Consider the following 27687-nt stretch of genomic DNA (forward strand, 5'->3'; position numbering starts at 1 on the left):
ATATCGGTAGCCGCTTTGCCGCCATTCCAGCATATTCCCTGCGAACGGTCACACTCCTCGCCAGAATTCATATTCATTGCAATTAATTTTACTTAATTTCCTATTCCTACGTGTCTCGCTTAAGTTGGCATTATGGTCGACAATTTGGAGCCGCTGGAGCCCAGCCTGCAGAATCTTGTGGAGCAGGACTCGCTGAAGTGGATCTTTGTGGGCGGCAAAGGCGGCGTGGGCAAGACGACCTGCAGGTAAAGCAACAACAATGCAGCTTTTTGGCCAAACCATATGAAGCATATGTATTAATATATGATTTATATTTTTCAGTTCCAGCCTGGCGGTTCAGCTGTCGAAAGTGCGCGAATCGGTGCTGATTATATCCACAGATCCGGCGCACAACATATCGGATGCATTTGATCAGAAGTTCACCAAGGTGCCCACAAAGGTGAGTGGAAAAACTTCAGTAAACCTGATGTCATTACTTGGGAATTATTTGAGGATAAAGTCATTATATGAGTTTAACTATCTAATCCATCTCAGATTCTAAGTAAAGTTTCTGAAAAAACCATGTTAGAGTGCTAAAATAATTTATTTTGCCACAAAGTCTCTGACTAAGTTCATAAATTTGGTAAATTATAAGGATAACATCAAAATGATTTAGCAAGTAGTAACATAACTTGTTCAAATTATCTTAACAAAGGTATCAAAACATCCAGAAATTTTAGGAACTAATCAACTACATATGAATATAAAAGAACCCAAGTCATTTAAATATGATTCACCCAGTAAATTGATCCCAATAAATCCCATTGCCATTCTGTCCCCAGGTCAATGGCTTCGACAACCTGTTCGCCATGGAAATCGACCCAAATGCTGGACTCAACGAGCTGCCCGAGGAGTACTTCGAGGGCGAGAACGAGGCGCTGCGCGTGAGCAAGGGCGTCATGCAGGAGATGATCAATGCCCTGCCCGGCATCGATGAGGCGATGAGCTACGCGGAGGTGATGAAGCTGGTCAAGGGCATGAACTTTTCGGTGGTGGTGTTCGACACGGCGCCCACGGGACACACGCTGCGCCTGATTGCATTCCCCCAGGTGGTGGAGAAGGGACTGGGCAAGCTGCTGCGGCTCAAGATGAAGGTGGCGCCGCTCATATCACAGTTCGCCTCCATGCTGGGCATGGCGGATGTGAACGCGGACACACTCTCCCAGAAACTGGACGACATGCTGCGCGTGATCACCCAGGTCAACGAGCAGTTCAAGAATCCAGTAAGAAAAAGCAGGCTAATAATCTTTTTCAACCTCTAATCCGGCTTCCTTTTCCGACAGGATCAAACCACCTTCGTCTGCGTCTGCATAGCCGAGTTCTTTTCGCTGTACGAGACGGAACGCCTGGTCCAAGAGCTAACCAAGTGCGGCATCGACGTCCACAACATCATTGTGAATCAGCTGCTGTTCCTGCAGAACTCGCACGACTCCTGCAGCATGTGCGCCTCCCGCTACAAGATCCAGGAGAAGTACCTGGACCAGATTGCCGACCTGTACGAAGACTTCCACGTGACCAAGTTGCCGCTGCTTGAGAAGGAGGTGCGCGGTCCAGAGGGCATCCGCTCCTTCTCCGAGAACCTTATGAAGCCGTACCAGCCCAAGGAAAAGCCCAAGGAGTAGGATATCCTGTCCACCCTTATACCCATCCGTTTGTAAGTTTTCTTCCCCTTAGTTTGTGTGAACAGAAAGTGCGTGAAATAAATTTGAGTTGAGGTAGCGATCCACAAAGGGACCTGCCTTAACGTGTAATGTGAGGACGGTCATTGTATTCAGATTCCAAAGAGAGGGCGACAAAGAAGGATACACTTTAAAGGCCGCCACCGGCCCGCTCCATTTGCACTACCATGGGAAAGTCGCTGCCCTGCATTTGTTTTTTGTGATCCAAATACAGCCGGGCGTAGCGGAGATACTCGGTGTCGCCCTGCACAATGGCCGACATGAGCAGGAGGAACTCGTACAGGTTCACCTTGCCCTGGGCATGGACATCAATGTCCCGCAGGACATTGTGCATCAGGTCGACAGGCACCTCCTTCACGCCCATGTTTTTCATTGCTTTGCAGCAGTTTGTAATGGACACGTACCCCGTTTTGTTCTCGTCCAGCTGCCTGAATTGCCCGGCAAACTTCCGCACCTGGCGCACAGACATCTTGATGGGTATGTTCATCTGCGAGGCATTCTCGTTGGTCAGCTGACCCATCTGAGTGTTCAGAAAGGCGCGCGTCTCTCTGATCTGCCTTTTCGTTTGCTCCCGCGACCAGTTTAACTCCTTAGCCATGATGTTGGCCACCTGTGGCAGTATCTCCTGCGCCACTTGGACATTGAGGAAGGCAACGCGTAGCCGACGGGCCACCATGTCCTCCAGCGTACAGGCGAAATCACGAACGCCCTGCTTCACCTCCGCCTCGATGTATGGGAACTCCGAGTGCAGTCGCTTGCCCACAATGGGCCAGGCCATCCCACTGCTATCCGCATTCACGGCCACCTTGAAGGCATTCGATCCGTAGGTGTTGGACAGGTGCTCGGCCACATCCCGCTCCATGCCGAAGTCCTGCACCAACCGGATGAACATGTTCGGGCTCCAGCCACTGGCTCCGTCCAGTTTACACGACGCCGCGGTCACCGAATTCTTCCGCAGCGGTGAGAGATCTCCATGACGGATGGCTGCATTCACGGTTTTCTCGGACAGCGCCCGAAAAGAAGACCAAGTGCCACCCACGATGGAAATCATGTTCCTAGGACCCAGTTGGATTACATGGTTCTTGAGCCGAGTGTGATGCAGTGAGTCGGACTGCACCGGCAGGGGCTTAAAGCCACCCCAAACAGCCAGCACATCGCACCTTCGCACATCGAAATTGGGCGACACAAAGTGCTTAATGCCGTCCAGCAGAGACTGGACATCCGTCTCCGTGGGCTGAGTGTCCTGATCGGGCAGATAGCCAGGATCATCGCTGGATCCCACCAGCGTGTGATTTTGCCAGGGCAGGAAGAAGATGGACCGGCCGTTGGGAGTGTGCGGATCGAAAACGCCCACGTCCTCTGGACAATAAAAGCGCGGCAGGACGATGATCGAGGACCAGCTGCGCGTGCAAAGCGGCTTGGCCTCCGAATCTTCCATCTGGCGGAGGCTGTCGCTCATGTGTCCCGTGGCGTTGACCACCACCTTTGCCCGGATGCTGTACTTTTTGCCCGTTAGCTGGTCCACCGCCTCGGCGCCGGCCACGTTGCCCTCCTTGTTTTTGATCAGCCTCAAGACCTTCATGTGATTGCAGATGTCCGCTCCGTAACGAGCCGCTGTCAGAGCCACCGAGAGACACATCCTGGCATCGTCGTGCTGGCCCTCGTAAAAGACGAAGGCGCCAAAGAGCTCCCGCTGTCGCAGCATGGGAAACACCTCCAGCGCCTCGTCGGAACTCAGGTATTGGAAACTCTTGGTGCCCCTGGGCGCCATAAGGTGGTAGATCTTCAACTTTAGGTAGTAAAGCGGAGCCTCCCACCAGTGGTGCACTGGCAGCAAGATGGGCACCGGCTGGCTGAGATGCGGCGCCAGGTTGCCAATGTGACTGCGCTCCTGCAAGGAGCAGCGAACCCTTCGGAACGCCGCCACATCAAACCGTGAGATGGCCTGCTCCAGATCCCTTAGGCCACCGTGCAAAAGTTTGCTCGATTTGGAAGAGGTTCCGCTGCCGAAGTCGTTCGCCTCCACCAGAGCCGTCTTCAGGCCCCTCGTGGCAGCATCCAGGGCACAACCAGAGCCCACGGCACCGCCGCCAATGATGAGAATGTCGTACTGGGTGCGCTTGAATGCCTCCAGGCACATCTTCCGCGTGGGCAGCTCCCGTTTCATTTGTGGCACTGGTGCCGAGTCCGTGTGCCGCTCATCGAATCCGAAGGCGCCGTGGCCCAGCTTGGAGCTACCCAGCATCACCGCCATTTGAAGGATCTTGGCCATGGTGTTACCCCCTGCGATACACACAGAATTTTGACTTTATCTGTATGAAGAGACAATATTAGTGCCAATGGAATAGACAAACTGACGGGAACTAAAAAAATTTGGACGGGTTTCTTTTTTTTTGGAAATATGTTTAATGTACATACATGTGAATTAAAACGTTCTGCTGTCGTTTTGTGCCTCATATGTTGGAATATCAATGGGAAACATAGCTTTATAGTCTAGACCCGCCGTCTGAAGGAATTACATGTGTAGAGGGTGTACAAAAAAGCCAAATGCCAAAATTAACATTAAAACTTAGCACAAAATTTACTATAAAAATCATCGCTCCCGCTCCACTGGTCCACTCCACCTCATCCTCCTCCTCCTCGTTCCGATGCCCTTGACTTTTGAGCTTAACTTAGTGACTCCGGAGCGGGTTGGAAAGTCTCTGCTTGGCACTGTGGGTTAGCTATTGCTTGGCACCGCCAAAGAAGAACTTGTAGAAGAGCGTGGCCACCAGGCACAGCACCAGGGGCACCAGCCACGACTTCACCGAGCTCTCCTCGCCCTGCTGCTCCGTGCTCCAGGTGGGCTCCGACTTCTGGGCCACGTTGGTCCTTTCGCTCTCGACCAACTCGCCGACTTTGTACTTCTTCATCATGTCGCGGGCATCGTTGCTGTGGCCAACGTCCTCGAAGTTCTCCGTGGCATCCTTGCCGGCCTGCTCGATGAGCACCTCTTCGCCACCGGGATGCTGTGGAGCAAAGAAAAAGGGGGATAAATATTCGCATAAATAAATGTTGGCTGGTCTTGAAGAAATGGTAATGGGCGTCTGACCCTGAATTTAATGGATCAGCAAGCGGTGACGCTCGTTAGCCGGTGCAAAGTCTGGAATACTTTTTTGTAACATCCGTTTTGACGGAATCTATAGGGTAGTTTACATTTTTGTTACGTTTGTGAAGTCAGAATATTATAAAATAGTAGCAATTTGGTGCTAAAAATTGATTTTTTACTGACACTGACCAATAGTTATAAATGTAATAGTAGACTTAATCCAATTAAAATTGCCGAACTTGCAAGTTACAAATTGAGTAATTAAATTCATGTATACATTTACATTTATTTGCTTTTATAATACATGTTAGACTTTGTACTACAACTTAAAGGTGTATTAAGTAGTCGCGAATCAAGTATAATGTAATTATTTTTATTACATATTGTTAAAGGCAAACAAGCTTTTACAACTAAATTAGAGCTCATATTTTAATGACGGCTTAATGAAAAGACCAAACATTTACACTACTTTTAACGATTATCTACATAAGTGGCTAACAAATTGCAAACAAGGTTGTTCTATGACGGAATTACAAACAAACTACTACAAAATATTTTCACCATCCTTCAAACAATTACCTAGTTCTAATAGAAGATATCTAAGGTTTAAATTAAAATTATCAGGGCTGATAAGCTGATAACAATAATTTTCACCATGTTTTTAGGGATTGCCGTTGAATATTTGTTTTAAAGAACATTAATGCTTTCTCATAAAACTATTGTTTGATATTGATAACGATTACACGATATAGTTTCATTTCACCTTGTTATATTGAGTCGCAAGGTTAGGTTACACTTTAAGAACTTTAAAGACAGAAATCTGGAAGTCTAATTTGCTATTTGTCTGGTGATGCTGTGGAAGATGAGCGGATATACACATAAATATTCCAAAGTAAGGGCAGAGGACCAAGTAGTTCAGATGAGGTGCATGTTTTAAACATGGACTGGATCGCTTCTGGCGATAGTCGACTCAAACTTTGGAATGGAATTATAGGTGAGCCGCTTGGTCACCCTCACTATTGTTATTTTGAGGTACACAAAGTGCAACGTCATCGTTAGAATGGAATTTTCACACAGCTTATCTTATAAGAGTAGTGGATCCTACAGATAGCTAACATATGAACATATGTAGGTGTAGTCAAGACCCGATTGCTGCGTCAGGGTGAACCATATTTCGGAGCCGGCACAGGCGGTGCACTTGCATAAGAATTTAAAACCAAATTCAAATGCGAGCCCATAAATCAAATGAGATGCAAATGCAGACGCGGATTTCGCTTAACACTTGACCCCAGCACACACGAAAACTATATGTGGGCATGTATGCAAATGGTTAGTTTCGCCATGTGGAGCCATTTCAAAAGCTTGGAGTTTCGTCAGGCGAAAGTGGCTGCTGGAAGTTTCGACGTCGCTGTGAATCTACGAAATCCGGAGGCAGGTCAACCACTGCCCGGGGGTCAAAGTACAGGTCTAATTACTCAGCTGGAATTTTCACACGCACGAACTGTGTGTGCACTACACAATTCCGGGGCGCATGTGTCTACGTGGGTTCGGGGTTTGGCCCTAGCGACGCCATTGGCTTATAGGAATGGAATCCAGATAACGCCTAATAACACCGCTGACCCCCATTCGGTTTCAGGGGCGTCGGCGGCGGAGGGGGCCCGCAAACGCAACTCCGACGTGTTCCCAGCAACTCTCACCTCGTTCAGGAAGGCGGTGACGTCGTAGATGCTGTTGTGGATGAGCAGCCAGGTGTCCTTGTTTGTGTTGTGCTTGGCGACCTCGGCCCGCGTGAAAGTCTTGGTTTCCTCGCTCGACATGGTGATCACTTGTTGATTTCTACTGCGCGTTTGAAATCAGTCTAGGCGTATGCTCAATTTTTGTGCCTGTTAGTAACGTAAGTGTTAGTAAACGTAAGAAAACGTGGGTAAACGTAAGTGCCACTAAACGTAAGGTAAACTCAAATGTCAGCAAACGTAAGGCAAACAGTCAGTTAACGTACTGTAATCAAACGTAACGTAACGGTTGTGTCACTTGGACAGTATAGCTGTCCTTTGGTACGGTCATACTAATGGCCAGAGAAATGAAACACGGCATGGTCACCTTACGAGCCGTTTCCACTGCGCCCAAAACCGATCGTTGTTGGTGCATGGTCCAAAAGTAGTGCAATATAAACAAAAAAATGTATTTTTGTCACTCAATATTTAAAAGGTTGGAAAATACACAAATTAATCAGACTTTGTAAAATCTTTTATAGAAAGGTTCTTAATGGTTCGTGAGAATATATCTTTAATTGTTTCTTATAAATGGTTGAATTCTATAGCACTTTCTGTCCAATTTTCATGCTCATTTTAAAAGTAAAAGCTAGTATTAGCTTCGAAAATGGCACCCGTGAGCGCCAACGAAATCGTTTATGAAACAATCAATCAGAGGATAAATACAAGTAATGCCTATTATGCGAGTCACTTATGTGTAAAAATACAGTGAATACAATATAAAAACGATGGGCTTTGATGTAAAGCGCTTAGTCAAGTGGAGACCCTCTATTTACATAATGATATGGAAAAATAGTTGACGCATTGCATACTTTTGGGGTGCGTTAAAAGCAGTGTTATAAAATGCCTTCTTATTAAGGCGCCTATTTGAAAATGTAGAAAGACGGTTAAGTATAACAATAAATTAAACCGAAATGTACACATAAGCCCATAGGATAAAGTAGTTTCATTAGAAAATACAATTTAAGATTACCATTTAAAATGCCACTAAAACGAACCGGTTCCGCTGCAACAAAGAATTACCTTTCCTCCCATCAACAAAGACTGCGCAGACTCGAATCTTGTATTTACACTTAAACCCTGCCTTTATTTCACACTCGACAAAGGAGACTTCAAAGTCAAACGTATCCTGCTCTACGCCGTGCGGCTGCGGTGCTCCTCGAATAAAAACAGTCGACAAGTTTTACAGAAGCTACAACGCTGTCCAGGCGTTTTGAATAACAACTATTAAAGTTAACAATTAGTTAAACATAGATTGATAAGTGACGGCGAGAGTGTTTTTGATACACCACGCTTTTAACTTTTTTACAAGGGTAAGTTGCGAACAAATCCATATTACGCAATTGTCGTCCTGGAGGGTGTACGTGCAGGTTGCCATTTTCTTAGGAAGAACTTCCTTTCTTGGGGTAGACATCCTTTTCTTTCCGGCATTCCGCCATTCTAGTGCGTAGTTCCATACCCCGGTTTTAATGGGGCATACACACGATATGTTGCGTTTTGGGAAAAGTCTTTCCCCTTTTTAATCATGCCCTTGGACCCGAATCTATGCCTGCCGTAGAACCCTGAGGGTAAACAACTCTTATAGGGGCCAATCAAAAACTCAGTCAAGTGGCCCTGTAAATCATTGAGTTTGTTTGTGTCTTCACAAGTATCAAAGTTTAGGCTCCCGTATCGTAGAATACTGACTTATCAGCGCCTGGAGATTCGACTTGGCAATAAACACTTGGGGAAAGCGTCATAATACCAATATGGACTAGATCTTCATCCAATAAACAACTTTTCTGTATTCACAATAAGTTTGGGCACGCGAAATATGATTGATTACTTGTTACTAAAGGGAAAAGGTATATAACTCTAAAATCTGGGTGTGGCGTTCATTAATTTATAGTTATATTTACCCTTAAACTGTCCAAATATTATATACACATTTAAACCCATTAAAACACAATCAGGCATTGTAAATTAACATTAAACATGTGTGGCTGAAAACAGGGAGAAAATAAGAAAAACAAAGTCGGAAACTCAGATCTCGATTGGGATCGAAGGAATTATTGTTAATCGCATTCACACAAAGGGTCTAAAAATAGCAGATTTCCGCAGCCGCTGCATTAATTGTTTCACACAGAGTTCACTCCGGTTGGCCGGCAGCGATTACAATAAAATTTTATGTCTCATTGCTGCATAATTGCTTACATTTTCCAATCCAGGATGGGAAAACTACAGTGGTCCACATTTTTTGGCGCGACAACCCCACAAAATTTGCATAGCCAATCCATCATTAGACTCGATTGATTCCGTCATTAAAAGCAATTGACTGGAATTGATCAACAAATGTTTTTATTTCAAGCGCAGCGCCACGCCAATAACAAATAAATAAATAAATAATTCAGTAAATATTTTGCTGGTTTTCTGATCTCTTGATCGCGATGAGGAGATCGGGGGACATATGTATCTTTGGGGACTGATTTTAATTGGTCAAGAGTCGGGTCGCAGCTTTTAATTGAACACATATTGCTTTTAATTATTGCTTATGCGAATTTTGCTTATCGAATTTTAATGGCACTTTCGCTTTTGCCTTCGGCCAGATGTTTCAATGACTTTGGACCATACATACATACATATAAACTTACAAGATAGTTATTGAAGACTTTTATTTATCTTTTTTAAATAAAAAGTGAATTTTATAATTTCCTGGCTCTTTTCTAATTTCTTTACTGATTTCAGCTTAAGCAAAACTGTTAGCGTCATTTAATTTCAAGTATTTACTGGCATGTCTTGAAGTGAAAAATATTAAACAAAATCTTAAAAACTACCAAAATGTTTTAAAATACGAATCAAAAAATGCAGGGATATAAAGAATTTAATTTTTAAATGCAATTTTTGATGATTTTCGGTTAGTATCTTTAGATTTATCTCGTTGGCATAGACAGAACATTATTATCCCTTTCAAAAGGAATGAGTAGTCATAATTCATCTTTTTTGGAGGCTGTTGCTTGAACCCAACAAATATGAGATACATTTTTGTTGTCAGGATGCGGTGTGTAAAATGTAACTGCGTAAATGTAAGGCGTATTTATAGCGGTTTATTTACGCATTGTTGTTGTGCGGTTCAAACAAAGAACAACAACAACAACGACGCACGCACAAAACAATGATGCCAATTTCTATCTTTGTTCTGTGCAGTTTTTTCTCCGCCAAAGAGAGAGTGAGAGAGAGCGACAGATAGAGAGAGATGAAAACAAAAACAAAACGGCGTCAGCTGGCTCTCTCTCTGTATCGCTGTCCCTTTCCCGCAATGCCACACGGCCAGTGCGTGATTATCATGCAGCAAGCACGTGGACATGACTTTGGTTTTGTTTGAGCTCGCTCTCTCTCCCCTGCCCCTCCCCCCTCATCCACCTATCCCTCTCCCTTCACTCACCGTGTCATTACCATACAAACATCCACCGTTCCTCGCTCCACAAACACAAACAACAAGCAATCGCAAACAGATAGAGATACATAGATACAGCAAGCTATCAGTTTGATGTACCACCTATAGAACGCAGTAGAACTTAACAAATTTCAAGCTTTAAAAACCCCTATATAACTATTATTCCAACAGAAATATAGGAGAGGGTGGTCCAAAAAAGTGACTTAACAAAATGTAGTTTCCTTTATACATAGTTCTTTTTGTCGTGGTTTATCTATAAAATAACTAATTTCTGGCAACAATAATTTGTTTTAGATAAAACTTTGTATGTATAATGGAATAGAAAGGGGGTGAAAAAATCTGTTTCAGCCGAATTTCCCGCGAAAAGCGAATATCGGTGTCACAAAAACCGATTCAAAATAAGTAAACGAATTAAAACCAAGCAAATGGTAGGCCTGTTAAAAAAAATTTTTTATAAAATCATATTAAGTTTACTTCGAAACTTTATAGATTCTGTGACACCGACGGTTCTGGTTAGTTGGTGTTCAAGCCAACGGTTCCCAAACCGTCGACGGTTTCTGTGACCCAGTGAATAAGAAATTTTAAGATACATACATGCCTTCAATTTTAAGTTACAAATTAGTGCTTAAAGAAAATCCTCTCATAGCTTTTAAACAGCATTTACCAGAAAACTAATAACATACTTAGCTATATACACAGTTGTAAGTAATGCACTTTAAGAACGTTTGCTTTAAGGAAGTTTTACTGTGTATGGTATCTACAAGTAAGAATGTGCAATAAGCGATACCAAGTTGTTTATTTATTTTGCTGTCAAATCGAGGACACACAGCACATTTTAATTGTAAATAATTCTATAACTTTCAGTGGGTCGGACCCATATTCGAAATTATCAATGGGGAAACTATCAGTTTGATTGTGGTTATCTGTTGCCACCCGCCGAGAATCCGAAACTTACGTGACTAATGGGGCATGGACATTCTGGTCTCACCCACAGCATCGTTAGAAGAACATTTTGTCATCGAAAGTTCTATAAACATTTTTGACGGCCGCCTGGCAACGAAATCTAGGTTGTTCCGCTCTTGGAGAGGCTTTTTGACCAGCTCCTGAACTTTGTTTTGGCCATAAATCTGTCGCACGCGTTGGCCTAATGCATTTGTTGTTCTTTATTAAATTGTTATGATTGCCCCTGTTTGTTTTTCCCTCGACTACTGCGTCCTCCGTGTGTTAATTCGAATCAAATGTGTAAACAAAAGATAAACAGCAGTCATACACTGGTCGAAAGTAGTAGGTATCAATTTCAAAATGGCCTTTGTTTAGCCAAATTATAATGGGAACAAAAAGATTTTTGAAATTTTTGAACTCATTCTTGTATATTATGTATGTATACTTTTTCGATAAAAGTTTATTGACATTGAATGTAGAATTTTAATCCCAGTTTATCGTATGTTTCCAGTAGTGTAAGAATAATTGCTGGCTATAAATAAATATGAAATGTTCTGAATTCACAAAATATTGAAATGCATTTCTATAGCTGCGAAAACGGCCATGCAATCCTACCGAATGAATAAACTCATTTCAAATGTTTCACGCATTCCCTGCGTGCTGTGTATGTGCGCAGGCAGTGGTGTAGGATATCTTTAGGCAGGGGGGTTGGAATTTAAAAGGGATTTATTGATTTAGAAAAATCTATAATCAGTTTCAATAGAATTCGTATACTTTACAACCCTGATTTTTAAGACCAATATGTATTTGTAGTAAGGTCCTGTGTTCAAAAACCACTATATACTCGCTCCAGGTAGGCTAAGAACTTGCAGGACAAGTAAAAAAAAATTGAAGATATCGAAAAATGATATTATCAAAATAATTGTTTAAAATTCCAAGGCCTTCTCACGATAAAATAGTTATTTTCAAGTACATTTTTTTTAAAGTTTGCTATTGTTCTGGTCCCTGTCCTACATGGTAACCCCCCTTTGGGACGCCCCTGCGCGTGCTGTGTGCGTGTGCCTGTGTGAGAGTTCCACTCGTTCCATTTCGTCACCGGCTTTTTTGCTTTTTAGCTGGCGCATCGACTGAAAACGTTTCAGATGTTCTTTGGAAGTGCGCTGGTCAAGACGTGAGAAAAGTATCCAAAGCGAGTGCAGCGAAAAGAAAAATCTAGCCAATTCACAAGTAAAAGTGCCAACCAGTTTACCCCCAGTGCAATACAAAAAAGATACAAATAAGAAAAAGCTAAAGAAAATCAAGAGAAGAGTAACAAAACACAGCAAAATGCCGGTCGATATATGCAGTCAACCGCACAATTTGCTCAGTTCATTGAGGTAACTATTAAACGACGCTGATTGAATTTTTCCATTCTCGTAATAGGGTTTTCCAATTACATTGGAATTTTTTTCTGAAAATGAATAAAATTGTTTTAAAAGTTATGCTAGAAACAACAAATTAAAACCATTTTTCTAATGGCATATTTACATTGGAATCTTTTCTGAAAACGAATAAAATTGTTTTAAAAGTATCCTAGAAACAACAAAGTAAAACAATTTTTCTTATGGGTTATTCATGTATTTAATTTTAAATGAATGAGTTGACTCAACTTACAAAAAATAATTCGAAAAGCTAGATGAAAAATACAACTTTTTCTTGGCAAAAGTTTCCGTGCGTTTTGCTGAAAGAATATAAATATCTTTACATATATGAAGTGTAAACAATACTTTAATGATACTTTGTTCATTTCCACCTTTTTTTTATATATTGTATATCACAATTTAATTGTGTTTAAAGGGAACATTTGTATCAGTTTAGTTAAAATAATGAAAGCGCAAGTGAAGTGAAGTGCCCACGTATTTCGTCACTATTCCTTATCGGTCTGCAATATGCACTAATTGAAACGCCAGACATCAGACCAGACTAATAACGATATTGATCCATGCATTTTATCTGCCAGCTTTATGACCCATAAATTGCCAGCTCTGCTCGTATATTAACCAAATCTAATGTCCGATTCTAGCGATAAGAGTACATATGTGTTAATTAAGGCTTTTGTGAGCTCATTGAAGGTAAGGGATCCGTATCAGATAGTGATTACTGTGACGAATTGTCAATAAATCCGGCAGAATTCTGTATTTACGAAAACCCACCCACTCGACCTTTCAGATATGCGAGTATACTGTATTTACCCAAAAAGTTGCTAGCTAGTATAATAATATTTACATGGAAAATACTGAACGGCGGCTGGCATTGAAAATCAAGATTATCGTTAGAAGTGTTTGTATATAGGAAAAGCAGCCGGAGAATACGAAATAGAACTCGCATATCATGTTGTGGCATTGAAACGATTGAGAAGTAACGAATTCGACCTCGGAATGTAATATAGATACATATGTATGTATTGATCAATCAATGTGTGGAGACTGGCAAAAAACTATGATCCAGTTTTGAAATGAAGTCAGTTGATAATTTTTTGAATTTTGAATTGGTTACTAACACAGGTAAAATGATTATACTTAATGTAAACTGTATGTATAGGGATCTTATTAGTATATATTCTTGGAACAAACGAGACGAAGCAAAGTTTGTTGACCACATCATATACATAATTATTTTTAGTCCGAAAAGTAGAACATCTCTAATGTATATTATACATTTCTTTGTCCATTTCCAGCGGAACAACAGATACCTCGTTGTCGTTGACCTCACTGTCCCTGACTTCCGCTCTGCCGCCAACGGATCCTGATCACCACAATCCACACGACATGAACAAGCTGTGTCGCCAAGTGTCAATTGAGTCGCCCGGACCGGGTGCCAAGAACTGCGTCTTCAATTTCTTTGTGCCCATCGAGGACACTCCGGCGATGGGCGCCCGCATCCGGATCGTATGCGCCGGAGCCTGCTACCGTCGTCGCGACAGGGCCAACTCCATAACCAGCATGTCGTCGGTGTCCTCGGAGCTGAGCGACTACTGTCCGTCAGTGAACTCGATGTCCTCGCCCGCCCACCAGGGCATCCGGGAGGGATCCTTCTTCCCCGGCTTTGAAGTAGCCGGCGTGATCGAGTCCCTGGGCTCCGAGATCACAGAGGCCAACAACCGTGGCCTACGCATTGGACAGCGCGTCATCGTCTATCCATTTGATGAGACCCCAGCCGGCTATGCCGAGCTGCTGGTGGTGCCGGATCTGAAGTACGTGGTGCCCATCCCCGACAGCCTGCCCATGGAGGTGGCCGCCATGCTGCCCACAGGCGCCCTGCTCGCCTGGAACGCCGTCTTCAAGGCCCAGGCGGTGGTCACACAGATCCTCAGCCAGCGGGCTGCCACGGAGCCAAAGCGGAAGCCCAAGATTCTGATCGTCGGAACCGGAGGACTTGCCCTCTGGGCCGTGCGCATCGCCTCCTATCATTTTGCCACGACTGGGGCCGATGACGTGGACATCACAGTGGCCAGTCTCAGGGACGAGGGCTTCCGCCTGGCCACGGAGATCAAAAAGTAAGCATCAGAACGGTTAGGGAAATGTATAACCTTTTTTATTATAGTTAAAGGCCTAGGAGGTAAATTTAACCATGAATCAATAATTTTAAACTTAAATTTTCTTACCAGATCACATATAATATTATGTAATGTTACACAAAAGACTAGTAATAATATTGTTAACATGACTGTTAAAAGTCAGCAAAATATTGATTTATAAGAGTTCTAAAAAAGAAGAGATATGAGAAACCTTTTTTATTAAAATGTAGATACCAAATCCCTAATTTCTACCTTAAGAACCGAAACAAACAATTTTAAGTTTACCTTAAACGATTTTCACATCAAAATATTTAGAAGATAGGTTATTTTCGCCTTGGGTCTGGTCTCAATCTTATGCCTCAGAGTACTAACCATACAACTATCTATTTACTTTCAGTGTCAGCGTGGTTCAGTGGAACGAGTGCCTGTACGAGCCGCAGCTCATCGAGCGCACCAAGGACGTGTGCGGCGGAGCCGTGGACGTGGTGATCGACTTCGGCACGACCTCCAGGAGCCTGCACCGCTCGATGCACTGCCTGTCCAAGGGCGGCGTGGTCCTCATCAGCGACGAGGTGGCCGAGAAGCTGCTGCCCAAGTTCTCGCGGCTGTCGGAGCAGTACCAGCAGGAGATCATCGCCATCTCGAACGGCACCGCCGAGCAGCTGGCGGAGGTGGTGGAGCTGGTGGCCAACAAGAAGATCGAGCCGCCGCCGCACTCCGTGTTCCCCTGCGAACAGGCGGCCGAGGTCATCGCAAAACTGTGCAACTCCGAGATACCCGGACGTGCTATCCTCCGCTTCCACGACATAGAGTAGGCGATTTTGAGGGAGGACGATGAAATGGAGGAGGTAGGGAGTCGAGAGGCGGCTCCCCCATCAAGGCATTAACTCATAAAAATTCAATATGGATATCTGTTAGCTGTATTCAGAAAAACACACCCACGACAAAACACTGCAAGCTGCATCACTCTCGAAGCGGACTCAAAAATGTGCTTATTTTGTAGCCAGCCATTGTTTTGTAACCTTAATTTTTTGGACTGCAGACGAAGAACTCCTCGTTTCATTGATTTAGCGTTTTAAGCAATTTTAGTATTATGTACATATAGATTGTGATTTATTTTATTTGTAAGCAAACCCCACAACCCATGATTATACTTTTGCAAAGTCACCAATCATTAATTACATCACCATATTAGCCGGAATCGAGATTCGGACATGCTTCTTTAATGATTTTCGATTACGTACAAGACCCCAAGCAGAAGCGGATTACAAAATAAATGTTATACATACTATAAACAAAATTGTTATGCATGCGATGCAAAATGTTTGATTCAATTGCTCGATGTTTGTACTCATTACGTACCCAACATTATACTCTACTCTTATTCACAAATAAAAACCATAAACTATCAATGCATGGGGGCTGCTCTAGGTTTGTGGCAACCGCCTTTGCCGAATTTTTGTTAGGGATTTGGATTTTGGGATTTGACCCATCTGAGGAGTTGAGAGAAAATCGCTTAAGGGAAGATTTGATATTGGAAGCTTTGTCGGTATTAGCAAATAAAGAATCGATTTTTAATCCCTTTATATCAATATTACTTCCGGAACTAAATACTCAAAGGACTAACTCTAACACAATATGGATAAGACATTCCTAGCACCCTTAGAGTACGAAGAGTGTGTATACGATTTCGAGAAAAAGATATCCTACTAATAAAGCCACATTTCCATACTTTGCTTTTTAATATTTTAACGGCTTATTTTAAATTTAAACTATTTAAAAATAAAACATGTGGCAACCTTGCTGACGCTTTGAAATGAGGTTGGCAGCCCTTCCGGCCGATTTCAATGTTGGAAAGCGGCGGTGGTAGAATTGCGCCAAAAACGGTAAACAGCGCGGCAAGCTGATCGAAGAAGAAGGAGAAGCGAATCGCAGTGCCACAAAAACCCAATTCAAATTAGTGCTGACGTCGGCGAATTGTCAAATAACTGATAGCAAATCGCAGCGCGATGGCTAACAAAGAGAACACCCGCAGTGTGGGCCAGCAGGTGAAGTGGATCGGAGGCCAGGAAGTACATCAGCCGGTGAAGGGTCTCGAGCACAAGAACGTCTACTTCTACCAGAAGTGCATTTATGGTCCTCTGACTTTGACCGTGGGCGACTTCATCCTGGTGTCCAATGCGGACGCAGTCGAACCGGACACAGTGAGCGGATGCGACGTGGCCCGCATCCTGCACATGTACGAGCTGCGCGAGGTGACCGATCGCGAAACCTGCCGCGCCATCGTCCAGTGGTACTCCTGGCCAAAGGCCATTCCGCACAACAAATTCGACGACGACGACGTGGCCATTGACTTCAGCCTGGAGGTGATCGAGGAGCATCGCCCGTACGACAACGACGTGGCTCTCGGCGCCATCTACCGCAAGTGCATCGTCCTGGAGGGCACCTCTCAGACCTCCGCGCAGGAGATCCTCAGCCGCCATTCCGCCAAACTGAAGTCCAAGGCCTGCCCCATGTTTGTCAGCCGCTACAGGTTCGTCAAGGTGAAGCGAAGCTACCGCTTGATTCCCTTGGAAATACGACTGGAGCAGCCGGAGGATACACCGCGTCCATCTCGCAAATCTCTAACCGCACACAAAGAATCCAAGCGATCAGGGTCTGCCCGGCAGAATGGCGCAGCCGCGGAAGGTGAAGCCCCTGTGGAAAAGCGACGACGAGCCTCCGTGGCGGCTTCCAATTCCGTGGAGTTCGTCGATGTCAGCTACTTTAATTGCGAGAATAAAGTGTCACCCATCAAAATTGTGGGCGGACGCAGTGTGGTGCGGTTGTCGGAGAAGAAGAAGGACGCCCCTGAGATCAATGCCAACTATCTTCCAGCTTCGCCGCTCACCGAGAAGAATGCCAAGGTGGAGACACCCAAATCCCGGGCTTCGGCCGCACGTCGCAACCTTAACCTTAGCCTAGATCGTGGAGCAGATTCCACAGCCGGCTCAGACTGCTTGAATTACTCGATTGTCCAACAGACACCCGATCCCAAGACGCCGTCAAATGATATGAAGATCAAGCTGCGCATTTCCGAGAGAAGGCGTTCGGTGCGCCTCGCCTCTCTGGATGCGGATCCCCTGGCGATAGAAGAACCATCCGTGGAACCAACCAGTACCCCGGGGCGCAAACGTTTGGGCGTGACCAATGGAGATATCTACCATACGCCCACCAAGCAATCCAAGGACCCACTCGAAGCAGCTGTGGCCACCGAACCCACGCAATCGACAAGGCGTAAGAGTATCCTGAAGTCAGCCACCAGTCGGCTGGGTAAGTGAAAGATCCTATACGCTAATCCAGGATATTAATCAATTTGTTTTAATCATTTAGCTGAAGGCACGCCCAGACGTAGTATTCATCTGTCCAACATTGTGGAGCAGCGCGTGTTTAAGGACGATGACATTATATCCACTCCAAAAAGAGGGCGAGCCAAAAAAGTCGTTCAGGACGAGGACGAGGAATACTCGCCAAAGAAGCCCGTTCAAAAGACTCCTACGCGAACGCGTCGTTCAAGCACCACTACCAAACCAGCGACGACTCCCAACAAAGGGACTACAACCACCACTGCAGCCCCGATGACCCCCTCCCAGAAGATGAAGAAGATCAGGGCCGGCGAGCTAAGTCCCAGCATGCAGCAGCGCACGGATCGTCCGGCAAAGGACTCCAGCAAATCGGAGCTGCAACTGGCTCGCGAACAGCTTCACGTGTCTGTGGTGCCGAAAAGCCTGCCCTGCCGCGAACGGGAGTTTGAGAACATTTACGCCTTTCTGGAGGGCAAGATCCAGGACCAGTGCGGCGGCTGCATGTATGTGTCTGGCGTTCCGGGAACTGGCAAAACAGCCACTGTGACCGGAGTCATTCGCACCCTGCAGCGGCAGGCAAATCAGAATGAGCTGCCCGCCTTCGAATTTCTAGAAATCAACGGCATGCGTTTGACAGAACCGCGTCAGGCCTACGTGCAGATCTACAAACAGCTCACGGGCAAGACTGTATCCTGGGAACAGGCACACTCCTTGCTGGAGAAGCGGTTCACAACTCCGGCACCGCGAAGGGTTACCACTGTATTACTGGTCGATGAGCTGGATATCTTGTGCAACCGGCGCCAGGATGTCGTCTATAACCTGCTCGATTGGCCCACCAAGTCGGCGGCCAAACTGGTTGTTGTCACCATCGCCAACACCATGGATTTGCCTGAGCGTCTGCTAATGGGTAAGTGTTACTTTCCAAACAGGAAAAGTCGCTCCCTTAACACCTTTATATCTTTTTAGGTAAAGTCACCTCTCGTCTTGGACTCACCCGACTCACTTTCCAACCGTACAGCCACAAGCAGCTGCAGGAGATCGTCACAGCCCGCTTGGCAGGATCGGAGGCTTTTAAGGGCGAGGCCGTACAGCTCGTGGCCCGCAAGGTGGCCGCCGTATCCGGTGATGCTCGCCGAGCTCTGGACATTTGTCGGCGGGCCACGGAAGTCGCTGATACCGCTCAGGTCAAGTGCGTGACAATGCTGCACGTGCAGCAGGCATTGGCCGAGATGATAGCTAGTGCCAAGGTGCAGGCTATCAAGAACTGCTCGCGGCTTGAGCAGATATTTCTGCAGGCTGTGGCATCGGAAGTTACGCGCACTGGTGTCGAAGAGACAACCTTCATGGGCGTTTACCAGCAGGTGGAGACGATAGCCGCCTTCATGGGTGTGACCTTACCACCACCAGGACGTGCTCTTCGCTTGTGCGCTAAACTGGGTGCCGAGCGACTCATCATAAGCGAGCACTCCCGTAATGATCTCTTTCAGAAAATTCTGCTCAACGTCAGCGCTGATGACATTCACTACGCGCTCCGAGTTGGAGAGGTTGCCCACTGAAAGAGTATCATAAAACTAAAAGGGGTGGAAAGGCATTAAAAATTCATAGGAAATTTTACAAAATCAAGATGGTTTGATCTATCAAATTTAAACTTTTTCGCCCTCTCATTTTTAAATAATCAATTATTAGTTATACATCCACAACATTGTAATAGATTAAGCGTTTTTAAATTATTTCTTATTTAAGCGTCATGTTTAAACAATTTAAAGTACAAACTCGTTACTAAAAATACCAAATAGAACACCAGCACAGTGTAACAGTCGTAAAGTACTTTGGGGGAGAAGACGGAATAGATGAAGAGGTGGTAGCGGAAGCCGAGCATCAGGCAGAGGTAGAAGGCCGCCGGCAGCATGATCAGTGCGGCATACAGCGGAGCTATCAGCGAATCTGCGGCTATGGAATAAGGCGGCTGCAGCTGCATGATGCCCACACTGCGCAGATCCGAGCGCAACGTATGGACAACTAAGTAGAGGAATGCATGAATCTCAGCACTGTAAGTGTTGAGGGTGACGAAGAGGGCCACAATCGAAGGGTTGTAGCTAGTCTGCCCAATGTATCCCGGCGTCAGGTCAATGGTGGACAAGCTGTTCGAGTTGCCCTGGTAGAAGAAGAACATCCTGGCCAGGAAAATGGTCATGATTATCTTGTACACATGCACCAACCGCACGGAGAACTTCCGGGCACTGGTGCCGAAAACGTCGCACAGCTTATAGGTTTGCTGCAGGGCCACGAGGAGAACGGGCAACAGTAGGATGTTTTGCACCTTTTGCAGAAGAGCTGCTAGCAGCAGGGAGCTGCTCAGGTTAGTCTGGAGCAGCTGCAACAACACACTCGTGGGCGGCACATCCCCGAAGCTATGCGTTTGAGGCAGCGCCGCCCGATAGCCCAGCACTAGAACCAATGCCAAACAGCACCAGAAGACCACCAGTGTGGGCACCATAAGCTTTGCACTGAAATTTTAAAAAGTGTTTAGTTAAGGATAATGTTATAGATACCGATTTAAACTTACGCCATATACGGAGGCACCTCGAAGAAGTGCACCTGTCCGTTTAGCCCGCGAAAGCAGTAAACCATAAACAAAGCTGCTCCGCTGGCCACCGACTGCGGCAACTGGCTGTGGCGATGCAGACGCGCCCAGAGCAACAGCAGTGAAAATATCATGATGGTGCTCCGAATCGCCTGCAGCCTGTGGATGTAACGCATCAAGGTGAGCATCATAAGCATCACGAACACTTTTCGCATTTGCCACAGACACGTTGATGCAATAGTGTACAGATGGCGCCCATCTAGTTCGACGTTGGTTTTGGTGATGCGCCGTCGCAGCGTTCGGAATGCTGTCAGCAGGATAAGGGAATTACCCAGGTAATACCAGGTCTTGTATTCGTACTCAATAAACGAAGAGGAACCGAGAGTTAAGGTGCGAATAGCGAAACAAGCTAGCAGAGGTAGTGGCAATGGAATGGAGATCCTTAGGCGACGTGTGTATATCGGAGGCAAAGCAATCTTGAGCAGCGCCTGCGCCACATCGATTGTAAGATAAACAGCGATGGATATGGGTACCACTAGCAGAATGCTATGGAACGTTGAACTGGTCAGGATGATATCCAGTGCATGACTAGTCACATTTAGGAGTACAGCGGCAATCACAGAAACCAGCAGTTGTCCCGATTTCAAATTGTCCAGCTGAAGCTGTTCTGTGAGATCCAAGTACAAGACACTGAGGACGATATGGAGGGATGACTGCAAGATTTTGACGACTTTAATATTACGAAGACTTTAAAGCAGATTAATGAACTCACCGCTGTGGTCAAAGCTAGTCCTAAGGCTATAAATCCGTAATCAAATTTTACCAGGGACTCGGAGAGCAGACTGGAAATTTCGCGAGCCACCCGCATATAATTTAGCTTGGCGTTCTGGTAGTAAACCTGACTGGCTCCACCTCCCCCACCCTCTCTCAAAGGATGCAGCAGCTTCTTATGCAACAGGGTGGCATTCTGGTACCAGGTGTAGTAATCTGGAGGATCAATAAAAAATAGATTATAGAAATCAGCCCAGAAAAAATCTTCTCACCACTTCGATGGACTCTGTCGTGGCCAAACTTTACTCGCGCCTTGTTGAGCAAATGGTGGGCATTGTAGAAGTAAGCGTACATCTGGTGTTCCAAGGACAATGATTGTAGCATCTCTGGTATCAGGCAGCCAATGGAAAGAGTAGGTATCTCAACAGACAGAAGCACGGAAAGAGTGGGGGCCAAGTCTATTTGGTTGTACCGTTTTTTGCTGGATCTATAATGGGTGAAATAAATGTAGATAAGGTATATATTCTCCAGTTTAGTTTTAAAGGCTTACGGTGTCTTGCTGCAGTTGTTGGAATACAAATATAAGGGCACAGTAGTTTCAACCGGTGTATTTCCGCCATGTCCTCCGCCATCGGCCATTCCATGATCCCCAGTCAGCATGAGCAAATAGTTGGGGAAATTCTGTAGGAAGAATGTTTTATTCACCTTTCCTCAATATATAGATATTTAGGGTTTTAACGTACCTTGTGATCTAAGATCTTCTGCACCGCCTCATCCATTTCCTTAAGCTTGAGGGGCACCCTGGGACTGGCACTGCCTTCGACATGGCCGATGTGGTCCAGGCCCAGATAGTGTAGAATCAGTAGGGACCAGTCACTCCGCTCCAGCTCGGTCTCTAGAGTTTTGGTCACATTTCTATCGCCCTCATAGAAGTCATTTACGTAAAAGGAGTCATGGTTCTCGGCATGTCGAGTGAACTCGCTGGGAAAGAGCCTAACCCAGGTGTGGTCACCCGCAAAGGAGACAACCTTATTCCGCTTGTTCAGGCGGTGCAGTAAGGAGTCCTGCAGCTGCTCCGTGTGGCCAACATTTAGGGCAATGTCGATGAAGTTCGAAAGTGTGCCAGTGGTGATGCTCTTCAGGCGTGGCATCGTCACCGTCGGTATGTCCACATGGAGGGTGAGCTTTTCGCAGGCTCTGGAATGAGCCACCGGCATGGACGTGGCATTGGGAAAATCATCGCGCAGCGCATCGATTAGGAACAGTATGAAGGAGTCATGGGCCGGTGGCGGTGGCGTCAGTCTGAAAAGAGTTAACGAGTGTTATCGCAGCCCTAATCTCACGCCACCATGAGCTCTGGAACTCACTCTACGCCGTGCAATGTGGTTGGCCTGCCTTCTGGCACGGTGTTTTGGTCCTCGGCCACCGAGTAGGAGGCCGGAAAGAAGCCGATCAGAAAGAGCACGGCGCCGCCGAGGAACAGCGTGAGCATGCCGATGGTGTAAACCAGCCGACTTTTGTGCTGCTCCATCTTCTTGTTTTCATCGAAAGTTCCGCGCTCCACAAAAACCACAACACCGAAAATTTACCGCCTGTCAGCTGGAAGGAAAATGTAAACACTAGTCAATCGATAAATGCAGAATGATATCGATAAGCGATTTGGGAATGTTCCATGGGCGTAGAAGGTAACCCCTTTTTGGATTGTCTTAATTTGCAATTTAAAGATTTATAAATTAACAAAATAATTGCCATTCACTTAGTCAACTCCTTTCTCCAAAGACAAATAAATTATCAGAACTTTCCCGACGCCCCTACACTATTTCTAACTACGCCCATGTCCTCTTCTTGGTAGCGATACAAACAAAAGTCTTTGATTTCTTGCTCCGAACTTAAAATGGAAACCTGCGGCCTTATTTATGTGAGCGGGGACTACGAGAAGTTCCTGATGCGCTGCTCTCACTGCCCCACGGATGTGGAGGTGGCCCAGTGGCAGGAGTTCGTTCTGCACATCCGTAATATGCACAGTAATGTGGGGCTCATCGAAGACGAGATCATCGAAAGTGAGAAAGCTATGGATGAAGGTGATGTGGACTCTGTGGAGTTGGAGTCAGCAGAGGAGAACCAATCGGAAGAAGAAGACGAAGTGAATGCCGAGGAAGAGGAATCGGAGGGGGAAGCCAATGAGGGAGTTGAAAGAGAGGCAGTTGGTTCATCGATGGACGCGACAGAGTACTCTAATCCTTCCGAAGCTTCAGATTTCGAAGAATCCGACGAGGAGGAGGAACCTAGAAAATTTCCTTTCAAGAAGGAGAATGCGCCCGCATATAAGGTATCCCCACTTGTAATAAACGTAAATGCTTTAAACTAATCTCAGTCTTTGGCATCAGTTTAATCCATCCTTCTTCCGGCTGGATCCCCGAACGCCGAAGCTTATAGAGATCTACAAAGGACATCCGTGTCTGTGGGATCCGGCCCACAGCGACTACAAGGAACCCAGGAAATGCAAGGAAGCCCTGAAGCAGATAATTGCTGACTTGGAGGCGACGGTGGCCATTTTCTTGAACGAGATATCCCTGAGGATGGCCATCAAGAAGATTCACGTGCAGTTCAATACTGTCCACAAACGAGTGCTCTCTGGAAAACAAAAACCTCACTCGTTGCCCTTCAAGATTTATACTTTATGCAGCTTTCTGATGGCTAGCATGGATGAGGAGGAGGAGACTAACAAAACTGAAAAGATCAAGGCAAGAATTTTAGATTGATTAAATTTGGAACAGTTAAGAACTTAACCTTTTTAACAGCTCGATTTCTCCGAAAAAAACAAGCTCACCACCGACCTGATAGAGATGTATGCCAATTTTCCGCAGCTGTATGACTCCACGCACAAGGATTTCTCTAACATGAACTCCCGAAAACAGGCCTACGAGAGCATGGCAGCGAAAATCTCAGTGCCCAATGAGGACATCTCCAGCGATGACATCATTCGCGCCATCCAGATTCTACGCCAGTGGTACTACAGGACCACCAAGCATCCCATTAATGCTGGAGGCGGGGCTGAACAGTTCTATCTGGAGGTCTGCCAGTTCATGCCTCCCAAGATGTTCAAGCAGCGGTTGGTCTGCGAGTATTGCAACCAAGGCACGTCGTCGGATTACGTCCTGCAGGCACACATTTTCAAGGAGCACAACATTGGCGAGTTACCATTTAAGTGCTCGCTATGCGACCGGAGTTTTGCGGGACGTGCCGAATTGACGACTCACGTTCAAAGGGTCCACATCGGCAAGACGCGCAAGTGCACCCACTGCGAGATGGCGTTCTCTGTTATTTCGGACCTACGGCTGCACATCCGCACGCATACGGGCCACAAACCATACATCTGCGAGCACTGCGGCAAGGCATTCCGGCTCAGGTCCCAAATGACGCTCCATGTTACGGCCATTCACAAAAAGCTCAGGGCCTTCAAGTGCACCATGTGCCCCAAGGACTTTGTGAAAAAGGTGCACCTTACGGACCACATCAAGGGCCATTTGAACATCCGCGACAAAATATGCGGCGTGTGCGGCAAGGGTTTCACCAGCGGCCATTCCCTGATACGCCATCGGCAGATCCATTCGGAGGTGAAGAAGTTCGTCTGCAAAGTCTGCGACGCCAGATTCTCGCAGTTTGTGGGTCTCAATAGCCACATGAAGCGCACGCACAACATAGTTCGCAACAACAACAACTCGCAAAAGGCAAAAGAGGAAGTGGAATCCGATCACTAAATTCGGTTAAATACATTTCAATAAAGAAAAAGAGTATTTGGCAGGGAAGCTTGAGATTTGCGCGTAGTTTAAAAGCTTTATTTTTGAAAACTTTACAAAAGGTTAAGCCACTTAAATGTAGCTTTTCTAAAAATGTATTTTGAATTTTAATTTAACATGGCTTAAATAATGTTAAATCAAAAAATTTCTTCTTTGATTATTAAGAGTTTCTCCTATTGAAAATGTGTTCTGGTTCTTTGATTAGCTCGCGATGTACAAAAATATAGAATTACAAGTATTTGAAAATTAGTACTTTAAAAAGTTCACTATAACATTTATTATCAAGCCCAGGGAAATTGTTTTTAAATATTAATTTAAATAAAATATTTCGATAGGCGTCGTTACTTTTTACGATAGACAATCCGATAGATACGTAGTTGATAACATTCCGTGGCTTCCAACACTGCCCCGAACGCTCAACATTTCTATCGTCGTAAATAAACTATTTCGCCAAAAAAAGGCATTCTGATCTGAGATTGAAACAGGGGCCACAACCTTACCATGGAGGTGTGTGGCAGTGTGCTTACCAACTCCAAGTACGAGTCGTTCCGGCTGAAGTGCATCTACTGCACGATAGAAAGCGAGCTGAAAGATTGGGAGCTGTTCATCGTCCATGTGAAGACGGCCCACTACTGCGAGGAGGAGGACATCAAGAACGTCGAAGTCACACACGACTCCCCGGAGCTCTACGTAGCCGTCGATGCCTCGGAACCCGCCATAGCCTATGGTCCGGATGACTTCTTTGAGGTGATCGAGAACATCAATGCAGAGGACCAATGGATGATAACGGATGGCAACGTGCGGCCCTTAGATTGCCATTCAAACGTTACCCTAGTAATTGGCGGTTTCTTATGTCTTTTATAGGACCAACAGTATGAGGAAGACGCCACCGCTTGGTCGGAACCCACAGCTGATTTCTCCGAGTACCAACTAGATGGCAATTCGTCTGAAGTCCCCACCACAAATGGAACCACACAAATGGACGACTCATCCCAGAATCACATACCCTTAAACACAGATGAAGATGACGGCGAGTGCAGCGATTTTTACATGTCTGAGGATGACTTAGCACCCAAAAGGAGGAGACCTGGACGGCCGCCCAGACGAACCAGGCCTGGGCAGGTTTTCAAGGTAAATACGAAAATCCATTCACCTGGCCATCTTCGAATTAATAGGGATCCCTTCAGTTTAAAGTGTCGTTCATACGAAGCAACCCCCGTGTGCTGCACTTGATTCATGCTTATAGAGAGCATCCGTGCCTGTGGGATCCCTCGGATAAAAACTACGAAGACGAGTTGGCGCGAAATATTGCCTATGAGGCAATAATGGTACGCATGGATAACAGGGCTAATGTTCTCTTTACCTTGGAAGAACTAAAGAAAACCATCGAGCAGCTGCACATCCAGTACGCGCTCGCCTTGGAGACAAAAGAAAAGGGCAAGCTGGTGGGCCTTGCGGCTCGTTATTTCGCCAAGTGCGATTACCTCAGTGTGTCGCCCATCGTAACTCCCAAGGAGAACGAGGAGGACGAGGATTTGACTGTAATTAAGGTTATATCAACTCAACTTGCATTTGTATTATTTCTAAATAATCCCTTTGCATTGCAGCTTAACTTTAAAGAGGAAAACCTGATCACCAGCTCATTCATAGAGACCTACGCCAACTATCCCGGGCTCTACAACTCCGCGCTGTCGGACTTTACTTCGGTGGAGGCACGCGCAAATGCCTACAGACGGATGGCCAAGGAATTTCAGCCCGTTGTAAAGGCCAATGAGACGGACGTTTACATTGCAGTTAACAAGCTGCGCCGCTGGCTGTACAATGCTATGAGGCGCCTCAAGTCCAAGGAGCTGATTCAGAAGTGCACCCCGCAAGAGGTTCAGTATCTGCGAATGTGCAGCTTCCTGCCCGCCAAGGGCTCCGAGAGCCAGGTGCTGTACTGTGATTACTGCGAGAAACGTTTCCACGGCGACTACAACCTGCGGGTGCACATCTTCAAGGCGCACCAGGTGGGCGACCTGCCATACCTCTGCTCCCTCTGTCCGAGGCGCTTCGACCGCCAGGTGGACATGGACAGGCACAAGCTGCGCTCGCATTTCGAACGAAAGCTAAGGTGTGAATACTGCAACAAAAGCTTCGCCGTGGACAATGACTTAAAAGTGCACACGCTCATCCACACAGGCGAGAGGCCGCACGTCTGCGACATCTGCGGCAAGGCATTCCGGCTCAAGCTGCTCCTGGACCACCACGTCAATGGCGTCCACCTAAACATACGGCCCTACAGCTGCGATATGTGTAACAAAACCTTCCGCAAGAAGTTCGAGTTGGCCAACCATATCAAGGGCCATTTGAATATCCGTGATAAGAAGTGCGAGTACTGTGACGCCTCGTTCTACGATCATTCGTCGCTTTCCAGACATCGCCGTGTTCATAAGATGGGAATGAGTTGAGCATCAGTTGAATGCATTATTAATCGAATCGAAGCATTCAGAGGTGCTTCGTGAAATTAACATTACCTACAAATATGTATCAGGAATTTCGACATTTTTCATATAAGTTTTATTTTAAAATTTCCTTATACATATGTATGTATGTATAACCTGAAGTATCATTTTATATATCTTAAAAACATTTAACAAGTGTTTATTTACATAATGAAGATATGATATGATTAATTTA

General features: G+C 45.6%; 8 protein-coding genes across 9 annotated transcripts; 5 read left to right on the forward strand and 3 right to left on the reverse strand.

The window, feature by feature from the left end:
• The first annotated feature begins 21 nt into the window (after positions 1–21).
• LOC108018122 (ATPase ASNA1 homolog) lies at positions 22–1795 on the forward strand. The gene is made up of 4 exons (XM_017085561.4): positions 22–245; positions 322–439; positions 822–1262; positions 1323–1795. Exons 1-4 carry the CDS (start codon positions 133–135, stop codon positions 1659–1661), a joined length of 1011 nt encoding a protein of 336 aa, XP_016941050.1. The 5' UTR covers positions 22–132; the 3' UTR covers positions 1662–1795.
• Positions 1740–3990, reverse strand: Gpo2 (Glycerophosphate oxidase 2). Its single transcript, XM_017085560.4, has one exon. It carries the CDS (start codon positions 3988–3990, stop codon positions 1849–1851), a length of 2142 nt encoding a protein of 713 aa, XP_016941049.2. The 3' UTR covers positions 1740–1848.
• Positions 3991–4100: 110 nt separating this feature from the next.
• Positions 4101–6710, reverse strand: Cyt-b5 (Cytochrome b5). Its single transcript, XM_017085562.4, has 2 exons — positions 6504–6710; positions 4101–4726 (listed from the first exon to the last, which is right to left on the reverse strand). The coding sequence occupies exons 1-2, from the start codon at positions 6621–6623 to the stop codon at positions 4442–4444; spliced, it is 405 nt and encodes a 134-aa protein (XP_016941051.3). The 5' UTR covers positions 6624–6710; the 3' UTR covers positions 4101–4441.
• A 962-nt stretch (positions 6711–7672) lies between these two features.
• Drat (Death resistor Adh domain containing target) lies at positions 7673–15921 on the forward strand. Of its 2 annotated transcripts, none has more exons than XM_017085674.4 (3): positions 7673–7891; positions 13670–14488; positions 14907–15921. In XM_017085674.4, exons 2-3 carry the CDS (start codon positions 13761–13763, stop codon positions 15322–15324), a joined length of 1146 nt encoding a protein of 381 aa, XP_016941163.2. In that variant the 5' UTR covers positions 7673–7891; positions 13670–13760; the 3' UTR covers positions 15325–15921. The 2 variants fall into 2 exon arrangements, with proteins under 2 accessions (XP_016941163.2, XP_016941162.2); XM_017085673.3 differs by lacking the exon at positions 7673–7891 and adding an exon at positions 12095–12329.
• Positions 15922–16392: 471 nt separating this feature from the next.
• On the forward strand, positions 16393–19667 carry Orc1 (origin recognition complex subunit 1). The gene is made up of 3 exons (XM_017085569.4): positions 16393–17821; positions 17882–18760; positions 18820–19667. The coding sequence occupies exons 1-3, from the start codon at positions 16519–16521 to the stop codon at positions 19407–19409; spliced, it is 2772 nt and encodes a 923-aa protein (XP_016941058.3). The 5' UTR covers positions 16393–16518; the 3' UTR covers positions 19410–19667.
• Positions 19566–22823, reverse strand: PIG-G (phosphatidylinositol glycan anchor biosynthesis class G). The gene is made up of 7 exons (XM_017085568.4): positions 22576–22823; positions 21952–22510; positions 21759–21889; positions 21481–21695; positions 21210–21424; positions 20420–21150; positions 19566–20360 (listed from the first exon to the last, which is right to left on the reverse strand). The coding sequence occupies exons 1-7, from the start codon at positions 22737–22739 to the stop codon at positions 19592–19594; spliced, it is 2784 nt and encodes a 927-aa protein (XP_016941057.3). The 5' UTR covers positions 22740–22823; the 3' UTR covers positions 19566–19591.
• A 212-nt stretch (positions 22824–23035) lies between these two features.
• Positions 23036–25191, forward strand: LOC108017826 (uncharacterized). The gene is made up of 3 exons (XM_017084978.4): positions 23036–23537; positions 23596–23952; positions 24010–25191. Exons 1-3 carry the CDS (start codon positions 23103–23105, stop codon positions 24967–24969), a joined length of 1752 nt encoding a protein of 583 aa, XP_016940467.3. The 5' UTR covers positions 23036–23102; the 3' UTR covers positions 24970–25191.
• A 204-nt stretch (positions 25192–25395) lies between these two features.
• LOC108017804 (uncharacterized) lies at positions 25396–27667 on the forward strand. Its single transcript, XM_017084951.4, has 4 exons — positions 25396–25806; positions 25873–26139; positions 26196–26558; positions 26616–27667. The coding sequence occupies exons 1-4, from the start codon at positions 25510–25512 to the stop codon at positions 27456–27458; spliced, it is 1770 nt and encodes a 589-aa protein (XP_016940440.2). The 5' UTR covers positions 25396–25509; the 3' UTR covers positions 27459–27667.
• The last annotated feature ends 20 nt before the right edge of the window (positions 27668–27687 follow it).

Source organism: Drosophila suzukii, chromosome 2R, assembly GCF_043229965.1.
Source record: "Drosophila suzukii chromosome 2R, CBGP_Dsuzu_IsoJpt1.0, whole genome shotgun sequence".
Lineage (NCBI taxonomy): Eukaryota > Metazoa > Arthropoda > Insecta > Diptera > Drosophilidae > Drosophila > Drosophila suzukii.

Excerpts from the sequence above, each read along its gene's own strand:
- LOC108017826 (XM_017084978.4), top strand. The coding sequence starts at position 23,103 with ATGGAAACCTGCGGCCTTATTTATGTGAGCGGGGACTACGAGAAGTTC. Across the intron at positions 23,538-23,595 it reads AGAATGCGCCCGCATATAAG|TTTAATCCATCCTTCTTCCG; the intron begins GTATCCCCACTT and ends CTTTGGCATCAG. Across the intron at positions 23,953-24,009 it reads ACAAAACTGAAAAGATCAAG|CTCGATTTCTCCGAAAAAAA; the intron begins GCAAGAATTTTA and ends CCTTTTTAACAG.
- Gpo2 (XM_017085560.4), bottom strand. The coding sequence starts at position 3,990 with ATGGCCAAGATCCTTCAAATGGCGGTGATGCTGGGTAGCTCCAAGCTG.
- PIG-G (XM_017085568.4), bottom strand. The coding sequence starts at position 22,739 with ATGGAGCAGCACAAAAGTCGGCTGGTTTACACCATCGGCATGCTCACG. Across the intron at positions 21,890-21,951 it reads AGAAGATCTTAGATCACAAG|AATTTCCCCAACTATTTGCT; the intron begins GTACGTTAAAAC and ends TTCTTCCTACAG. Across the intron at positions 21,151-21,209 it reads GACTAGCTTTGACCACAGCG|TCATCCCTCCATATCGTCCT; the intron begins GTGAGTTCATTA and ends AAAATCTTGCAG.
- Cyt-b5 (XM_017085562.4), bottom strand. The coding sequence starts at position 6,623 with ATGTCGAGCGAGGAAACCAAGACTTTCACGCGGGCCGAGGTCGCCAAG. Across the intron at positions 4,727-6,503 it reads TCACCGCCTTCCTGAACGAG|CATCCCGGTGGCGAAGAGGT; the intron begins GTGAGAGTTGCT and ends TTTGCTCCACAG.
- Drat (XM_017085673.3), top strand. The coding sequence starts at position 12,280 with ATGCCGGTCGATATATGCAGTCAACCGCACAATTTGCTCAGTTCATTG. Across the intron at positions 12,330-13,669 it reads AATTTGCTCAGTTCATTGAG|CGGAACAACAGATACCTCGT; the intron begins GTAACTATTAAA and ends GTCCATTTCCAG. Across the intron at positions 14,489-14,906 it reads CTGGCCACGGAGATCAAAAA|TGTCAGCGTGGTTCAGTGGA; the intron begins GTAAGCATCAGA and ends ATTTACTTTCAG.
- Orc1 (XM_017085569.4), top strand. The coding sequence starts at position 16,519 with ATGGCTAACAAAGAGAACACCCGCAGTGTGGGCCAGCAGGTGAAGTGG. Across the intron at positions 17,822-17,881 it reads GTCAGCCACCAGTCGGCTGG|CTGAAGGCACGCCCAGACGT; the intron begins GTAAGTGAAAGA and ends TTAATCATTTAG. Across the intron at positions 18,761-18,819 it reads GCCTGAGCGTCTGCTAATGG|GTAAAGTCACCTCTCGTCTT; the intron begins GTAAGTGTTACT and ends ATATCTTTTTAG.
- LOC108017804 (XM_017084951.4), top strand. The coding sequence starts at position 25,510 with ATGGAGGTGTGTGGCAGTGTGCTTACCAACTCCAAGTACGAGTCGTTC. Across the intron at positions 25,807-25,872 it reads GGATGATAACGGATGGCAAC|GACCAACAGTATGAGGAAGA; the intron begins GTGCGGCCCTTA and ends TGTCTTTTATAG. Across the intron at positions 26,140-26,195 it reads GGCCTGGGCAGGTTTTCAAG|TTTAAAGTGTCGTTCATACG; the intron begins GTAAATACGAAA and ends GGATCCCTTCAG.
- LOC108018122 (XM_017085561.4), top strand. The coding sequence starts at position 133 with ATGGTCGACAATTTGGAGCCGCTGGAGCCCAGCCTGCAGAATCTTGTG. Across the intron at positions 440-821 it reads TCACCAAGGTGCCCACAAAG|GTCAATGGCTTCGACAACCT; the intron begins GTGAGTGGAAAA and ends TTCTGTCCCCAG. Across the intron at positions 1,263-1,322 it reads ACGAGCAGTTCAAGAATCCA|GATCAAACCACCTTCGTCTG; the intron begins GTAAGAAAAAGC and ends CTTTTCCGACAG.